The 18162-nt window shown below is 40.4% G+C and overlaps 2 protein-coding genes across 12 annotated transcripts in view; both read left to right on the top strand.

The window, feature by feature from the left end:
• The window catches only part of LOC140197591 (sorbin and SH3 domain-containing protein 2-like), a 369773-nt gene that overhangs the window by 319311 nt on the left and 32300 nt on the right, over positions 1-18162 (top strand). For 9 of the 11 annotated variants that reach the window (XM_072257764.1, XM_072257760.1, XM_072257763.1 and 6 more), the window contains 5 exons: positions 4235-4404; positions 12794-12894; positions 14859-14905; positions 15705-15873; positions 15991-16119. In XM_072257764.1, the coding sequence (XP_072113865.1) occupies positions 4235-4404; positions 12794-12894; positions 14859-14905; positions 15705-15873; positions 15991-16119 (616 nt within the window). The remainder of the gene's footprint in view (positions 1-4234; positions 4405-12793; positions 12895-14858; positions 14906-15704; positions 15874-15990; positions 16120-18162) is intronic. The other 2 variants (XM_072257762.1, XM_072257769.1) reach the window with 1 other exon arrangement.
• Positions 6345-8271, top strand: LOC140197459 (sorbin and SH3 domain-containing protein 2-like). Its single transcript, XM_072257421.1, has 2 exons — positions 6345-6369; positions 6487-8271. Exons 1-2 carry the CDS (start codon positions 6345-6347, stop codon positions 8133-8135), a joined length of 1674 nt encoding a protein of 557 aa, XP_072113522.1. The 3' UTR covers positions 8136-8271.

Raw genomic sequence — 18162 nt, 5'->3', positions numbered from 1 at the left:
GATACAAGCTGCTGCTGCATTAGTTTATCTATTTGAGCCAGCTCCTCACATGTTCAGCCATTCCCCTCATTTTAGTCTACACTTCTAGTACATGTTTTCTTTTCAAAATATATTGCATCATATTTTCCAAAACCTACTTTGTGTTTATACTAGACTGTCTGTTTCCTTTTGGAATCCAAAGCTTTGGCTTCCACTTCCCAAAGGTTGTGAATGGCCCTCAAATGCATCCACATATTCCATAAAAGGAGATGCTAAATGACTCAAAATCTGCTTGTGTCTTTCATCCTCAGGCCATGACACCCAGTAGGATCTCTTGTAGAAGTCACTTCATTTCTCCTTCTGGCATCTTGGGGGCGGGAAGCTGATGGTGGTGGTAGGGAGTGGTTTCAATATTATATGAAAGAAGTTCCTCCCTTTCCTTCCATTTTTAACTCTATTGATGTCTCAGTAACAGATTATCTGACTCATTACCATGTTGCCATCTGTGAGAACTTGTTGGTCTTCAGGGCATCACGGTCCTGTAAGGAGTTAGTACGTTCTGTCCGTGACTATGTGTGTTTCCTCGCACTGTCCAAAGACATGCTAGTTGGTAGGTTAATTGGTCATTGTAAATTGTGCCTTGATTAGGCTAGGGTTAAATTGGGGAATTGCTGGGCAGCACAGCTTGAAGGGCCAGAAGGACCTATTCTGGGCTGTATTTCAATTTTATTAAAAAAATAAACAAAATTTCCTGCAAGGAGTTTTGAAAACAAAAATCTTCATTTCTGCAAATAAGCTTCTGCACCATCAGTAAATTTGATTTCATCTGCACAACTCAAAAGGAAAAAAAACATATGAATGGAAAGCAAAAGTCAACCTAACAGGATTCCTTTTGATGTGCTACTTCTTACTCTCTCCAATGTAAAATGCACCTTAACTTCAATCCTTTGCTTCCTAATGTTTGTCCAGTTTCTGTCATTGCTGCACATTTCTCTCTACCAAATGCCTGAATTATGAGAAGAATTCTGTGAGATATCTTTTTCTGAAAACAAAAAAATTCTGTACAATACGTTCTTCTTGATTTAAAGAGAATTGCATTCAAAACAAAAATAGTGATTACAGCTCTATCCACTAACCATTATGTTTTTAAATGCCCCTCTAAACTTTGTCTTGATTATGGATATTACAACTTTTCCCACATCAATATTCACTAAATGATGTATAAATCCTCATTATTTATTCAACATGCTCCATGCATGAGTTGAAGTTACCGGGTTGAATACCAGATGGCTGGTGTCTATGGATTAAATATCTTACATTGCCTGGTCATATTACACATTGTTCATGAATTGAGCTCAAATGACTGACTTCCAAAGTTAAGAGTTCGTGATGTAAATATTGGTAATAATATTGATTTGTTATTGTCACATGTGCCAAAATACAGCTTGTCTTGCATACTGTTTATACAGATCAAATTATTCCTCAGTTCATTGAGCTAGGATAAGGTAAAACAATAACAATACAGAATAAAGTGCAATAGCTGCCGAAAAAGTGTAAACAATAGAGTACAAGATCATAGGTAGATTGTAAGGCCAAGAGTTTATCTTACTGTACAAGAGATCTGTTCGAGAGTCTGCTATCAGTGGGATAAGATAAGATATAAGATAAAGCTTTATTTATCCTGAAGGGAATTATTGTTGCAAAGTTGCTCAGTCAGAAATATATACTTTAAAATACGAAATATAAGCATTGAGGTACAAAAAATCCAAAATGTGCATTAAAAAGTAATAGTGCAAAATACAGATGTGCAATGAAACCATATACTTAAGGAGAAGGAGTTGTAGAGTCTTGTAGCCACAGGGAGAAAGGATCTCCTGTGGCGTTCAGTAGTGCACCTCGGTGGAATCAGTCTGTTACTAAAGGTGTAGTTTGTCCAGTATGTCATGGAGGGGTTGAGAAGGATTGTCCATAATGCCCTGTAGCTTCTGCAGCATTTTCCTCTCAGATACAATCACCAGGGAATCCAGTTCCATCCCCAGAACAGAACCAGCCTTCCTGATGAGCTTATCGATCTTCTTGACATCAACAGCTCACACCCTGCTGCCCCAGCAGACTACAGTGTAGAATCGAATGCTGGCCACCACTGAGTCATGGAACATCTGCAGCACAGTACTGCAGATGCTGAATGATCAGAGGCTCCTCAGGAAGTACAGTCAGCCCTGCTCCTTCTTGTACAGAGCCACAGTATTTTTAGTCCAGTCCATTTTTTTGGTCCAGGTGAGTTCCCAGGTATTTGTAGTCCCAGATGACTTCCACATCTGATCCCTTGGAGGTGAGAATGCAGAATGTTTTCACTTTCCTGAAGTCTACCACCAACTCCTTTGTCTTGGTGATGTTGAGCTGCAGGGGATTTGGCCCACGCTCAACAATGTTGTCCACCGCTCTTATAACCATATAACCATATAACAATTACAACACGGAAACAGGCCATGCCAAACTCTTACCCTATCCTATTCCCACCGACCTGCACTCAGCCCATAACCCTCCATTCCTTTCCTGTCCATACATCTATCCAATTTAACTTTAAACGACAACCAAGAATCTGCCTCAACCACTTCTGCTGGAAGCTCGTTCCACACAGCTACCACTCTCTGAGTAAAGAAGTTCCCCCTCATGTTACCCCTAAACCTTTGTCCTCTAATTCTCAACCCATGTCCTCTTGTTTGAATCTTCCCCACTCTCAATGGAAAAAGTCTAACCGCGTCAACTCTATCAATCCCCCTCATAATTTTAAACACCTCTATTAAGTCTCCTCTCAACCTTCTACGCTCCAAAGAATAAAGACCTAACTTGTTCAACCTTTCTCTGTAGCTTAGGAGATGAAACCCAGGCAGCATTTTAGTAAACCTCCTCTGTACTCTCTCAATTTCATTGACATCTTTCCTATAATTTGGTGACCAGAACTGTACACAATACTCCAGATTTGGCCTTACCAATGCCTTATACAGATTCAACATTACATCCCAACTCCTATACTCAATGCTCTGATTAATATAGGCCAGCAAACTAAAAGCTTTCTTCACCACCCTATCCACATGAGATTCCATCTTCAGGGAACTATGCATGATTATTCCTGGATCCCTCTGTTCTAAAGCATTCTTTAATGCCCTACCATTTACCATGTATGTCCTATTTTGATTGGTTCTACCAAAATGTAGCACCTCACATTTTTCAGCATTAAACTCCATCTGCCATCTTTCAGCCCACTCTTCTAACTGTCCTAAATCTCTCTGCAAGTTTTGAAAACCTACCTCATCATCCACAACACCACCTATCTTAGTATCATCTGCATACTTACTAATCCAATTTACCACCCCATCATCCAGATCATTAATATGTATTACAAACAACATTGGACCCAGTACAGATCCTTGAGGCACACTGTTACACACTGCTACACACTCTTCTGTGCTCAGCCTCTTGACCCCAGCTGATAAAGCCCACAACTGCTGAATCATCTGAAAACTTCTGCAGGTGGCCAGACTCCAAGTTGTATCTGAAGTCGAGGTGTAGACAGTGAACAGGAAAGGGGACAAGGCAGTCCCCTGAGGTGCCCCTGTGCTACTAACCACAGTATCTGATACACAGCTCTGCAATCTCACATACTGTGGCCATCTGGACTGGTAGTATCCAAGACAGTAATGGAGCATCCACCTGCATCTCCATGAGCTTTACTCCTGAATAAAGCAAGTCATATGGTGCTAAATCCAAGAATATGATTCTCAAAGTGCTACCTGGCTCACTAAGATAGGTGTAAGACCATTGAAGCAGGAAGATAATGGCATCCGTGCTCCAGTATGTGGTTGGTAAGCAAACTGCAGGGGGTCCAGTGATGGATTTACAGTCGTCCAGAGGTGTGTTAGAAGCTATCCCTGAGCCTGGTGGTACTTGTTTCTGGGCTTTTGTATTTTCTGTCTGTTGGGAGAGGAGAGAAGCAAGAATGTTTGGGGTAGGTGGGGTCTTTGATTATGCTGGCTGCTTCACTGAGGCAGTGGGAAGTATAGATCATAGAAGGTCCATAGAGAGGAGACTGGTTCCTGTGATGTGTTGCCAAAGAAGCCAGATGCAGGTTGTTCTACTGTATTTTATTCCGCTGCCATAATGTTGAGAAAAAAAGTAATTAAGGAGAAACTGTGAGAGTAGAAAAACTCAATTTGACAGTGATGTGATCAATCTGATTCAATCCGTTGTTTAGTGGCACAAATTCAGCAAGTGACTACAGAAAGAGACGGAAGTCTGAGCCTTCAGTGAACCATCAAAGAGCACAGAGTGATCACACTATGCAGAAGAACAGCATTGATCTCCATGGAATACCCAGGAGGTCTTTAATCAATTCTTCACCATCTTCACCATCAAGAGTTAAAGGTAAGGAATAAAACTGTAGATGCAATTTGCTCAAGTTGAAAGAAAAAATGTGGCTTGAGTTAACAAGTTGAAATATTTAGTCACTTTGCTGAATGAAATGCTCCTTTTACCAAAAAAAATGCAAATATAGCAGGGAATTGACTGAGCTTTCTTGACCCTTGCTGAGTTAAATGTGGTTGCCTTTAATTCTGCCTTTAGCAAGAATGCCTCTGTGCACCTCATAGAATTGAGCAGCACAGAGGAAGAGCATTCAGTCACTCAGGTCGACGCCAGCTCTCAGCAAACGATCCAATCAATTTCAGTCCCCTGCTTTTTCCCAATAACTCTCCAATTTATTTTTTTAGAAGCTATCTTATTCTCGTTCAGAAGTTTTGAGTGTTTCTGATTACACCACCCTCCCTTTCAGACACTGAGTTCCAGAGGCAAGATAGGTTGTAGCAAAACTGGTTTTTTTGTGTCCATGCAAATACGTGAACAATTTTGTTGAAACTCTTTTATCCTCCTGTGCTTGAAATACCAAGGTAAGATTTTACAGAGTTGTCTCTGAGAACTAAGTGGTTAGGTTTCACTGCTGGAACAAAAATTAGTAAGTTGAATTTTTGTTACCTAACTACATCTATAATTCAATAATTTAATTTGAAATAATAAAGCTGAGAGGTTTATAGGGCTGCATTTACTTTTATTTTGATAGGTCTCTTCTCCCTTACATCTTGTACAGAATAGGGTCAGGAATATGAATAGAGCCAAAACAATTCATCTTCAGCCTTTTTGTGGAACTGTTTGGACCCTCTGCCATATTGTGAAGCTAAATTGCATGCAACTTGTCTTCCAATCTAGTTGTTATTCAGACAGTCCAACAAATAATAATTTAACTCACTAGTTTGATTTTGCCAGAATTATTGCCAAGGTTTTCCATTGAAAATGCTGATAATTGTTTTATTTATCAAGTGATACACTTTGTGAACTAATAATTTGGATATTAGTGGAGTTTCCATTCACTCATAAGGTCAGCGATTTTCAACGTTACTGCAGTATGTCCTTTGTGTTTTATGAAAAGCTATATAATTCATCAGTTTTTAGCTGCACTGAAGATAATTTGTGAGACATGTTAACCAATGAGTACTGTATTGCAATACATCTGAACATTTAAACAAAATATTGAAGAATTCTGCAAGTTTAGGAACTATGGGCTGTTTACAAAGGTTACATATGTGTAGCGTTGTTTATTTTCTGTCGGAGCTTTAGTCTGCCGCTTTTACTAAACTTTCAATAATCTGTTCTTTGCCTGTAGATAGCAAAGTAGTGTGATCACTTAATTACAGTATTGTTCATGCATCAATTGAAATAGCAATGAGATAAAACCGATAGTTTTCAAAGAGAAAATGTCACCTTTACTTTATAAGTAAATTCCATCAGAATAATGATTGTTCTAATAAATCTGTGCCTTACTGCTGAACTACTATGATAGTTTATATGGTAGTGAATTACCTATGAAACAGCCACTAGAGGGCACAGCATACTCATCTCATTACAATGTTAACACAAGGCAAATTTTAAATAATTATATAATTATTTTTGTTGCCCATATTACAAACATGAAAATGTTGTTAACAATTAAATAAACATGGCACAGTTTTAATTTGACTAAACCAGACATCAGTGAGCTCATAGCAACAAAGTAGAGAGTAAATATTAAGCCAATTAACTATGAACTATCCCCTCCTGAATGCTCGGGGATTTTGGGTTGGATAAGGTAGGAGGCAGAGGTGGGATTGCAGGGAACTCTGATTGATCAGCACCTTTGCTTTATAAGCCCAATTTTTATACATAAAAGGGAAAAAGTAAAACTGAAGGCCAATGTAGCTATGAGTGAAAGAAAAAACAATAGGTGTACCTTGTGTAACATTAAGTCATATTGGAGTGGCTTTAAACCAATGGAAATGGATATTATGGATCTTACTGCCTGTACTTCGCAGACATAGTGATGTACATTATGAAGTTATTATGTTCATGCTATCTTTTCTTGCTTCTTTGCCTTTCTTACTGATTTTCTGCTACTGAAACACTGTCTTGTATGTCTAGTTAATTCTGGAATTGTCTCTTTTTCATCATGCTGCTCTCTGGATCTGAAAGGTGGGGATATTAGCAGACAATGCCCACTTAGCTATGTACTGCAAAACCAGAATTCCTCTCCTGAGTTAGGTTATAGTAGTCGCCTTAGCCAGCCTTTGGTTGTAATTACACCAAGCCCAAAACGGTCTGTTCTGTTCAAGAATGGCTGGCAGCTGAATCGACAAAATGCAGAAGCTTGGAGCAGCACAGAGGAGCGGACCTCACCGAAACTGAAGTCCCGCAGCTACGACGATCTACTGCAGAGTGACTATGAAGAGGTTCAGGAAGAGCAGATAAAGTCTGAGAGCATGGTGTCATTACTCTGTGAAGAGCAGGCCAAGGGTGAATACTCTAGAGGTTGGCTGTCGCCACATGGAACCGTGAGCACAAAGCCCCACAGGCCACGGATTCGCTGCAAATCAGCTCGTGGTGGCAAAGGCTTCCTGAAGCTCTACAAGAAAATGCACCACATAAATCGCAAGGAGTTGATAAACCCAGATGTCATCTGCACCGTGAAGTCCAGGGTGTTACAATACGAACAGGAACAGCACAGGGGCATCTTTTCAGAATGGAAAGAGCTCTCCAGTGAGGTACCAAGAGACATGGTGCCGACCCGAATCTCTGAATTTGAGAAAATTATTAAGTCAAAATCTATGCCCAACCTGGACAAAGCAATTTTATCGGAAGCCTCCTATACAGCTTCCAATAAGAGGATCTTCCCAAGGCGGCGGTTATCCATTGAATCTTTACTGGATGAGGAAAATCAAGGCAGGAAACTGTCTACTATGCAGCAACAGTATTGCATGTCCAAAGCTATGATGCCAATTCATATCAAAATAACAAATGAAAATCAGTCAAAACTGGCCTCGCGGTTTGAGAGTGCTGAGATGGACAGTGACCATGAGGCTGTGGTGTCTGACCTCAGTGATTACATGCCGATTGAAGGCTCCTCATTCTGCAGCGAGAGTGATTTTGATCATTATTCCTTCACATCTTCAGAAAGCATTTACGGCTCAGGTCACCATCTCCACCATCACAAGCACCTTCTCAGCTCCTGCAAGGGCAGGTGTCCAGCCTCGTACACCAGGTTCACCACTATGCTGAAACACGAGAGGGCAAATCAAGACAAGAAACCAACTTCAAAGAAACCCGAAGCTGACTCCAACCTGTCAAAGCTTGCCTTCCTGGTCAGTCCGGTGCCTTTCAGAAGGAAAAAGGCTCTGCCAGCCCAAAAAAAACCTGAAAAGCCAAAATCTAAATCAGTGTACGAAGCCCTGGATTCTGCTTTAAAAGATATCTATGATCACATCAAAGCAGAAAAAAGGCGTGGGAGTTTACCTGATAACAGCATATTACACAGACTTATAACTGAACTGCTTCCAGATATCCCTGAACGGAATTCATCCCTCAAAGTCCTAAGGAAGAAAGTTAGTCCACAGCCTTCTCTGCAGCAAGAAGTGGAGGTTACGGTTCCTTTATACCAGTGTGACTATGGAAAAAATCAATTTAGTACCTCTTATCAGGACATGGACACCAACAACAACCCAGAGAATGATTGTACCTACTACCAAGGTGGCAAGCAAATCATACTCTTCATTGTGTGTCTGGGAATTGTGTGATCATCACCATACATTATTCATCCATTTCTCATCTATAGCATATGCTTAATGACAAAAAGTTATTGTCAAGGGATCATAAAATAGGGAGGCATTTGCTCTAATTTTAAAATTAAGCGTTGGTCTGTAAAAGCTCAGAAAATACATATATTAATAAAACTGAGCATAATTGGGTGGCGGGGGGGGTGGGGGAGAGAGGTGGCGAGAAACTGAACTAGAAGCTTGTAACCTGTTAGGTGCAGGTCTACCATTTTATCGCCATAACTGTTTTTCATTTCTTGACCTTGACTATTTTAATATGTAAGTACTTTCAAATTTTAAACCAAATTTATTAAAGAAGGATAGTAGATGAATTCTGCAAGTTATCCAACTTTAAATGGGTTTTTACAATTAGTGGGCAGAGTTAGTAAGTTTTGCAAAATTTAAATAAAGTTTAATGTTTAGTCCCATTTCTTCTTGTTGATGCCTGGGCTGTTTTATAAATTTCTAATTACCTAACTACATTAATTTCGGGTTGAAGGAGTATAGAGAAAATTTACAAGGATTTTGCCGGCCCTAGAAGACCTGAGTTATAAGAAAAGTGTGGAAGATTAGAAAGCAGAAAATTGAGGGGGAATTTGGTAGAGATATACAAAATTATGACGGGTAAGTGCAAGCAGGCTTTTTCCACTGAGGTTGGGTGGGGCTACAACTAGAGATCATGGGTTAAAGGTGAAAGGAGAAATCTTTAAAGGGAACATGAGGGGAAACTTCTTCACTGAGGGGGTTGTGAGAGTGTGGAGTGAGCTGCTAGCGCAAGTGGTGCATGTGAGCTCAATTTCAGTGTTTGAGAAGTTTAGATAGGTACGTGATTGGTAGTATGGTCCGGGTGCAGATTGATGGGGCTAGGTAGTTTAAATGGTTCAGCACAGACTAGATGTGCCGAAGGGTCTAGTTCTGTGCTGTATTTCTCTATGATTCTATCTTTTTTTAAGTTCTTCTGTACTAATTCTGGAAAGTTTACTTTCTTTGTGACGTGGAAGTAAATAGTTTACTCCATATAAAAATCACCAAACATTTAATGCCTCGACTTTAAAGTGTTTTAAAACAAAAGCAAATTTGACATAAAGCTCCTTGGGTTGATTAGTTAAAGGTTGGTAAGTAGGTTTCTAATGGATCAGTAGTTTTGGTGCTAGCGAGCATTTTTCTCACTGTTAAGCCTGTAATGCCCAAAAAGAGCTTTCCCATCAGGTTTTACTTTAATTCCATCACCTTTTTCACCAAACACGTACAATGTGTCTTGTTTGTAAATATTATTCCTACATTCTCCCATGTGTTGACAATGTGGGTCTCTTTTCACTTCACCCTCTGCTTGAATGATCCATATAACGTGCATTGCCAATAAGCACAGGCAACTTAGCATCTGCTCTGAATGCAGCTGTGTAATAGCTGTTCATTCCTTTGCAAGCATGCACACCAATCATTTTAATCTTTAAATTGATACAGAGTGCATCAATTTTAACATTTTTTCCCAATTCCTCCTGCTGCTATCCTCTTCCTTCCAGAAGTCTCCTGAAATTCTGATGTTAGGTAAATGGAACAAATGGTCTTTGAAAGAGCGCATTGCTCAAAGAGGTGGGCCTAGAAATTTGTGTACACCATTTATTATTGCACACCTGCTTTAAAAAGTTCCAAAAGGGATCTAATATTCAATGATGCCATTTAAGGGACAGTAGCAATTACTGGGACATTCTGTCATTTAGCTGCACAACTCAGAACATAGCTCGAACACACACACACACACACACACACACACACACACACACACACACACACACACACACACACACACACCCCCACACACACACCCCCTCTCATGTCCACAGCAGGGAGCTCTTAGTAGGAGGCTCGCAGGGAGGGTATGGATGCAGTTCATGAATGCCTGCTCTTTGGGGAAGGTTGATGGAGAAGCCTGTGCAGTTGGGAGAAGTAGCGAGCTTCAGTGATCTCCCTAAAGCAACGGCAAGTCACAAACAGTGATATGTGATGTGCAACAGCCTCTGTGGGCTGGGAAATTGCTGAGGTTTGGAAGGAGAGAGCAAGGGTGACCTTAGCAATGCAGGCTTGTCTGTGTGAATTTGTACCTGAGGCTTTGAGGTCAGAGACAGGAGGATCTCCTTATGAAGGCAGAGCCTGCGTGGACAATGCCTGTCAGAGTAGCGAGTAGGAGAATGGCTCTCTGGAGCCTGGGTGCTGAACCTCTGTCTGCCCCCTGCACTGTGGTCTCCATGGATGCCTGTAGTTCCTGGGAGAAGTTCTTTTGTACACCCTAGTCATCCACGGGGAGGAATATATAGACCACACAAATGGAAATTTGTAGCAGCAGTGATTGAAGATCCAGGAGCTGGTGAGAGTTCAGTGAGTGCAACAGTCTGACCATCAACAAAGGTTCAGTGCAATTGGCCCTCCCTGTGATGTTTCTGAGTCTTCAGCTGTAGTAAAAAGCTGCAACTTCAGTGAATGGACAGCAGCCATTGTTTTCCTGACCAATGTAGTTGAAAAATTGACATCAAAGCAGAAAATACTGGAAGCCTTCAGTGGGCCAGGCAGCACCAACACAAGAGAAAATATTACCATTTCAGGTCTACCACCCAGGTTGAACACCTTGCACTATTGTTGGCATCATTTGGGCAAGTCTGACATTGAGGAGACAGCATTAGCAAACATGAAGGTCTTACTCAGAAATAAACAATGATCCCAGCTGCCAACAAGACTATCATAAAATTTGCACAAAATTGATTACTCTGTATTCATTTCCAGCTTCACAGAGGTTCTTTAATATCTACCAGACAAATTTCTGGGCTGTGATCTCAGCTTTGAGCCATAACAACGATTTCATGTTTTGAATGTTGAACTGTTAAGGCCAAAATATATAGAAATTGAACTGCATTAAATCCAGAGAAAACACTCTTTTTCAAATAATGTACTACGTAAGGTCAGAGGGGGAAATGAATTTGGCCTCGTCTCAATATGTACTATTCCTCCAATCATTTTTGTGTTTCTCATTGGAATTCATGAATGAACATCTTTATGTAAGCTGTGTGTAAATTGCTAACTACATATTTTATTTGGTTTTGCCTGGCCTTATTGCACGTATCTCATCATGTCATCTCTGATCTGTGTATGCTGTGTAACAAAATATGTACAGTTTGAAATCCAAAAAGTTATTTTATAGTGCTGCTTCAGAGAGGAGCAGGGTGGAAGGTAAGTTGCCTATCCAAAAATCAGTAAGTATTGCGACCATCCCCTTTCTCAGCAATCACATGGGTTGTGTCATTTCTGAGCAGAGAGATCTGCCTCTGCAGCGGCACTATTTAAAGTGAACTTTCTGGAGCAGCTCATAGTCCAGTGCTGAGAACTTTACTCAGGTAGGCTCTCTTTAATTTTATAGCCCACCATCCCCTCTCCTCACCAACTTCTAATCACTCACCCAGCAGATTTGTTCCTCTGTTGTGCTGCTTTTAACACTGCAAATTAATTTCTATGCCTACCATAAGTCAACTACTCCTCACCCGCGACTGGTATTTCTGGGCACAATACATTACTAAATTGAGAATTTCTGTTTGCAGAGATTTAAGGTCTGGATGTCAAACTGTTGACAAAAGGCCTGGTAAATGGTAGATATTGAACAGTTATAACTACATTTCCATTACACAGTTACCAATGAGATCAGTAGTGGTTGCACATCTTCTCTGAATGATTAATAAAAATAGCATTGCTGAAGGAATATATTGTTACACACTGCTATTTGTTTTCAGCTTCTAGATCACAATATAGTAATGGGTTGCTGGGTGACGGTGAAGTACACAATACACCGTAGAACCCATTTCTTCAATCTGTGCCAAGTGATCGTGAGAGCTATTTATTACTTCTAGTGTTCTGCTTTTGGTGACTGTTTGAGACGCCGTTCCCAGAAATAAAATTGTGGACCATGTGTTAACAAGAATTTAGCAAGGCGTTTCCCTCTATAAATACATAGTCAGAAAGGGTTTTTCATGGCAGGGCAAGACCAACAGCTAGAATTAAAATCTATCCCTATTGAACGTCAGCTACAAGGGAGAATCTTTTGTGCAGAATGTTTCATGGAGTATGGAAACAATTCTGTTGTATTTTTTTGACTCAGGGGAAATGTTGACAGTTGTTTCACAATCTGTTGTATGGAATCAGTCCCTGGTCAATGTCAGCATTTCACTTCCCCATCCCCCCCCCCCCCCCCCCCCCACCAACACCCTCTCTGTGGAACTTGATGCTTCTAACCTCCTGTCCCTTCATCAGCAGAAACCTATATGAGGTTTATTCTTAACTACTCCACTGGACTTTAACATGCATTAAATTTATCCATGGAAAATCCCAGAAAGATTGAAGCAACAGTAGATTCACTGTGCTCAGAAATGGCAATTACTTTTCTTATTCTGAAACTGTAATCTTCTTAAAATTAACAAGTAAACTCTTAGTCATCTTATGGAAACCCCTCACAATGTGGCAATATTTTAATGCTCTTTAATCTAAATATGGGTATAGCTTTGGTCTAAGCAGCCAGGGAAAAAAAAAATCACCTGGACTGTGAAGTGGGTGTCATTTCTGAGGCTGTAATTTATTTCGTTACATTTTATTTTGAATAGATCAGGAACCCCATAGGACTGTCTCTGAAATGGGCCGAACAGCACTAAAAGATCGCAGAGGACCGATGCTTGAACCCCACAGGAAACCAGAAGAAAAGGAGGTAACTGAACAGAGGGAGCTCCTCTACAGTAAATGGTGGTAGATATGAAATGATTTAGACATGTTTTTCTTTACTCCACCATCAAAGTATTTTGAAATGGATGGTACAAAAGCTAAACTCTATTTCATCAAGAGCCTGATTTCTTTCACAATTCCAGCATGGTTTGCTCCCTTCGTATTATTGTACTTGCCTTAACTTCGTGGCAGCTGTATTCTCTATACTTCAAGAACAGCTGAATCCATTGCAGTTTCAATCATGTTTAACTGTACAGGTGGATTCAAGGAAAGAGGGAGTTCGGGTCTTAACACGGTTGCTCTTTTCAAAAAGATTAGCGTGAGAAGAATCACATAGCTGTCTACCTCACACTGCCTGTTGCAATCCTATGTTGTTTTTGCTTTTATCACTCTCACTTCAACTTTGTCACTCACACTGTATCATTCTTGTTCGATCACTCCCTCTGCCTTTTGTAGCTCTAACCACTCTACCCCCTCCCCCTCGACCCCCGGCTTGCTCCCCACTCGCTCCTCCCTACTCGCGCTCCCCCCACCTCACCTCTTCTCAAGACCCCCGTCCCTCGACCCCCCCCCACCCTGCCCTTCTTCTGTCACACCCCTTCTCTTTCCCCTCCCCCACACTTTGATGTGAAGGTATTGAAATGCAAAAATGCTTTGCCAGAGTGGAGTGCTTGAACTTGGTTAGGAAACATCAATCAGACCACGGCTTTCCACTGTACAAACAGAAAGCTGAGGAGTGACCTGATGGAAGTCTTCAATATCAGGCAGTATATTCTATTGTAGGATGAGGCTAAAAGAATGATTTGTTAGAAATTTAAGTTAGTCACAACCAAGTCCAACAGGGAATGCAGGCAAATCTAATTTACCCAGCAGATTGTTGAATAAGAAGCTTGCTGGCATGGGAAGTGTTATGTAGAATGTGGAATGGCATGGATGCAGTGAAGAGGAATCTAATTAGAACATAAAGGAAAAAAGAATAAAAACCAAAACCAAAAACTGGTCAGGCAGCATCTGTGATGGCCAAAGGATTGTTGATGTTTCAGGCTGTCCTGCTGCAGGGTCACACCCTGAAAAGAGTATCATCCATTTTCCCCCATTGCTGCTGTCTGACCTGCTGAGTTCCTCCACCAGTTTTTTTTCGTCCCTCCAGTTTCCAGCATCTGCAGTATCTTATATCTCCAGAACAGATGTTGACCAGTCAGTTCGTTCCTGCATCTGGGTTGCAAATACTTTATACAATTTTTTGACAATAGTTACATTAAAAGGGTTAAGAACCACAATATTGGTTCAATTATTTTTTATTCGTTTATGAAATACTAGAGTGATAGATTTACAATCATCTTTGAATTAGTTCTAAAGATTCTGGTGGACATGGAGAGGATGTTTCCTACTGTGGTGGAGTCTAGGCCCACATTCGGAATGGAAGGATGTCCCTTTTGAACAGAGAGGAGGAGGAATTTCTCTAGCCAGAGGGTGATGAATCTGTTGAATTCATTGCCACAAGTGGCTGTGGAGGCCAAGTGATTAGGTATATTTAAAGCAGATAGACTCTTGATTAATAAGCATGTCTGAGGTAATGGGGAAAATGCAGGAGAATGGGGTTGAGGGGGATAATAAATCAGCTATTTCGGAATGTAGGAGCACTTTTGATGTGCCAAATGGCCTAGTTCCGATCCAATGTTGTATGGTTTCATAAATATTTCAGTTAAATAGCTTGATAGTACATGTCATCTCATCAGTCCTTAATATCAGAAGAAACCATAATTATTTAGGGAAAAAGTGGCGATCCACCAAATACAAAACCTTGGCTTTTTGTCAGAGTTCTAATTGCATTCTTCAAATCATCTTTTAATTTTGCAAATCTCTGTCATAACATGAATCTTACACGTTGCTATTGGTATAGTTCCCCAGTAAATACTTTTACACTGAAAATTTATTTTCTCTTTCCAGCGACAGCCTGCTAAAGCGATTTATGACTTTAAGGCTCAAACAGCAAAGTAAGTGTTGTTGACATTTTTACTCCTATGTTTATTTTTTTCTGTAAAGCTGAGGCTTGCAAACTCAGCCTCATCATTGAGGGACTTGAGTGCAGATTCCTCAGGAAATCATAATGTCATCAATCTCCTAGAGCTGCTGTACCTCCACAGTGACATGGGAACTGCATTCCACATTCTGATCTACAAGCATTTCCATTGCTCCTCAGTAATCAAAAAAACTCTTGAGCACCAACAATACCACTGGTTTTCTTTGTGTAATTGGCAGGGTTTTATAATTTAGAGATAAGTTCCCTTATGTAGGTCACTGTTTGCAAGGGCCTCTGAGAATGTGTCCAAGGAAGAGTTTACAGGACTTTCCCCCACCCCACCTCCCCTACACTCAATGCTTATGCAAACGTTGCATTATGTACAGTCCCTACATGTGAATGAGCATTTGAGACACAGGTGGGATAGGTATCCTGGGAACTCAGTTTGTGCTTACGTTTCTGACTTCACCACAAACAGAACCTTGCCATGTGACAAAAGTTTGTATTGAATGGCCCTGAGGTATTAATGGAACTGAACACTACCCAAATTTAGTCTCTTGGCTTGTTTCTGTACTGAACAATGACACTGGGTGTCAGGCTGGGCTCAGATGTTACACCTGCGGCTCTTAGTCAGAAGATAGTGGGTTTGTGTCAGTGCAATGTCACATCATGGATGCTGCCTTCAAGACAGAGTCTCTTGATACTATTTCACAGAGCATTACAAATAATATATGCCTAGTACTCATTGACTGGAATATTATTCATTTATCTAGGGGGCTATGTGCTATATTGTCTGTCTGTGATCGGAATGATTTATTTGCCTGCAGAGAATTACCATTCAAGAAAGGGAGTATTGTCTACATTATTAGACAAATAGATCAGAATTGGTTCGAAGGTGAACAACATGGAACAGTTGGCATATTTCCCATTTCATATGTTGAGGTCTGTAACTTTCTACCTGTTGCTGTACAAATTTTTTTCAGTCTAGTTACATAAACTGTTCATATTGTCCTTTCTTGTAACTCTCTTGTGGATTTGTGATGATTTCACTTCCCGCAGAAGCTGCCTGTGACTGAAAAGGCACAGCCAATAAGACCACCGCCACCAGCAGAGGCCAGGGAGTTTGGGGAAGCAATTGCGAAGTATAATTTTAATGCAGACACTAATGTGGAACTGTCACTGAAAAAGGTAATTTTGGAACTTAAGTTCTTGATTAATTATCTCTTGGCTCCTCAAAGCGTATTGCTCCTAAGTGAAACAATGGGAGGCTGGGGCAGTGATCCTTCATTCTGTACTATCTACGTCCCAATTTTCTGGACTGAATTAGAGTTTTTCTTGTGGTTTTTCTTCTTCTGATTTATCTAACTCTGTTCTTCTGATCTTATTCTGATTTCTCTAACTCTGTTCTCTCCTGGTAGACACATCAATGATGGCAATAAGATATCAATAAGACATCAATATTATCGATACAACACATCAATGATAGCATGAACTATTGTGTTATTACTTTTGTTAACTTAAATATGTTCAACACTCTCTCAAAAATGCCAGTTGATTCAGAGTGGAAGGTATTATTTCCAGGTTCATGCTAGGCACTGGTGGTATTATCACTTTGGAGAAGATACTTGAAGAAATTAGCAGGTGAACATTTTCAGGAGAGAAGTATCACCATGTAGGACCTAAGAACCCTGAAGAGTAGCTTTCAACTCGTGTGGGAACCAGTGAAGACAATTTCTTGTCTTGTTGATTGCTTTTGTCAGCTTTGCATTCCTACTAATCATATCAACAGCTTTCAAATTGCCCATTGATGAATTATAGGATGTTTAACTTGCATTCCATCTTGTTCCAATATTCACTGGACAAATTGTGTCAGTAAAGTTATGAAGATAAACATCTCGTATTTCACTTGGGTAGACCACTGAATTTTCCAGTTTCAGGTAACCCAGACACCCTGGTGTTCCTTTTCCCAAATGCTCACCTACTTTAATTCTCTCTTTGTTTATCTTTCCCATCTTTCCAAACCCTTCCCACTCCCCTACCCATCTCTAACTGTCCATTCATTTGGTTAGACCTACCTGCCTCACACTGCCCTCTCAGCTTAGCACACTATCTCAACTTGAAACTGTGATTTACACATCTTCCTTCTACGGATGCTGCTTGACCTGTTGAGTTCTTCCACGATTTTGGTGAGATAATTGGGCATTTAGTTTATTGTTGTCACATGCACCGAGATGCAGTGGAAAGAAATTGTTTTGCATGCCATCCTTTCAGATCATTTCAAGAGATATATACTTTAATTTAGTACAAGAGCAAAAGCAAGGAGCCCGGCACTGGTTGCCCATTGAAGATTGGTCCCTTTGTTTTTCCCACTGTGCTCCTCAATCACATGTCCCCAACTTTTTATGAATTTGATCCTTGCTCATCAACCCCATAGATATCAACCCATCAGGGACACCAGCCCAGCCCTTGAAGTCTTGATTATCAATGAGAATATAGCATGCCTGAATCACTCAGCAAGTCAGGCAGCAGCTGTGGAAGGAGAAACAGAGCCTGAAGTGCTAACTCTGTTTCTCTTTCCTTGGATGATGCCTGACCTACTAAGTATTTTCAATATTTTATATTTTTATCATAAATTTGCAGTTTTTCTTTTGACCGCCAAACATTCATTGATCTGCTTTTCACTATAGAAGTGATGCATATTTCCAGCCACCAATGTGCTTAATACTGCAGTAGGACAACGTACACCCAGTGACCATTATTTTAGGTACCTCCCGTACTTAATAAAGTGGCCACTGATTGCATGTTTGTTGTCTTCTGCTGCCGTAGTCCAATCACTTTAAAGTTCCATGTGCAGTGCATTTAGAGATGCTCATCTTCACACCACTGTAGTAAGGCATGGTTACTTAGGTTACTGTTGCCTTCCTGTCAGCTTGAATCAGTCTGACCATTCTACTCTAACCTCTCTCATTAACAAGGAATTTTCACCCACAGAACTGCCACCTACTGGATTTTTTTTTTGCACCATTCTTTGTAAATTCTAGTGATTGTTATGTGAAATCCCAGGAGATTAGCAGTTTCTTAGATACTCAAACCACCCCATCTGGCACCAACAATCATTCCACAGTCAAAGTTACTTAGATCACATTTCTTCCCCATTCTGATGTTTGGTCTGAACAACAACTGAACCTCTTGACAATGTCTGCATGCTTTTGTCATGATTGGCTGATTAGA

This window comes from Mobula birostris, chromosome 5 (genome assembly GCF_030028105.1).
Source record: "Mobula birostris isolate sMobBir1 chromosome 5, sMobBir1.hap1, whole genome shotgun sequence".
In the NCBI taxonomy this organism is placed as follows: Eukaryota; Metazoa; Chordata; class Chondrichthyes; order Myliobatiformes; family Myliobatidae; genus Mobula; species Mobula birostris.
This window is presented reverse-complemented; position numbering and strand designations above follow the sequence as displayed.

What these genes read in the sequence shown, in the direction of transcription:
- LOC140197459 (XM_072257421.1), top strand. Translation starts at nt 6,345, where the DNA reads ATGGATATTATGGATCTTACTGCCT. An exon ending in TATTATGGATCTTACTGCCT is followed by an intron (nt 6,370 to 6,486) that starts GTACTTCGCAGA and finishes TTGTATGTCTAG; the next exon opens with TTAATTCTGGAATTGTCTCT.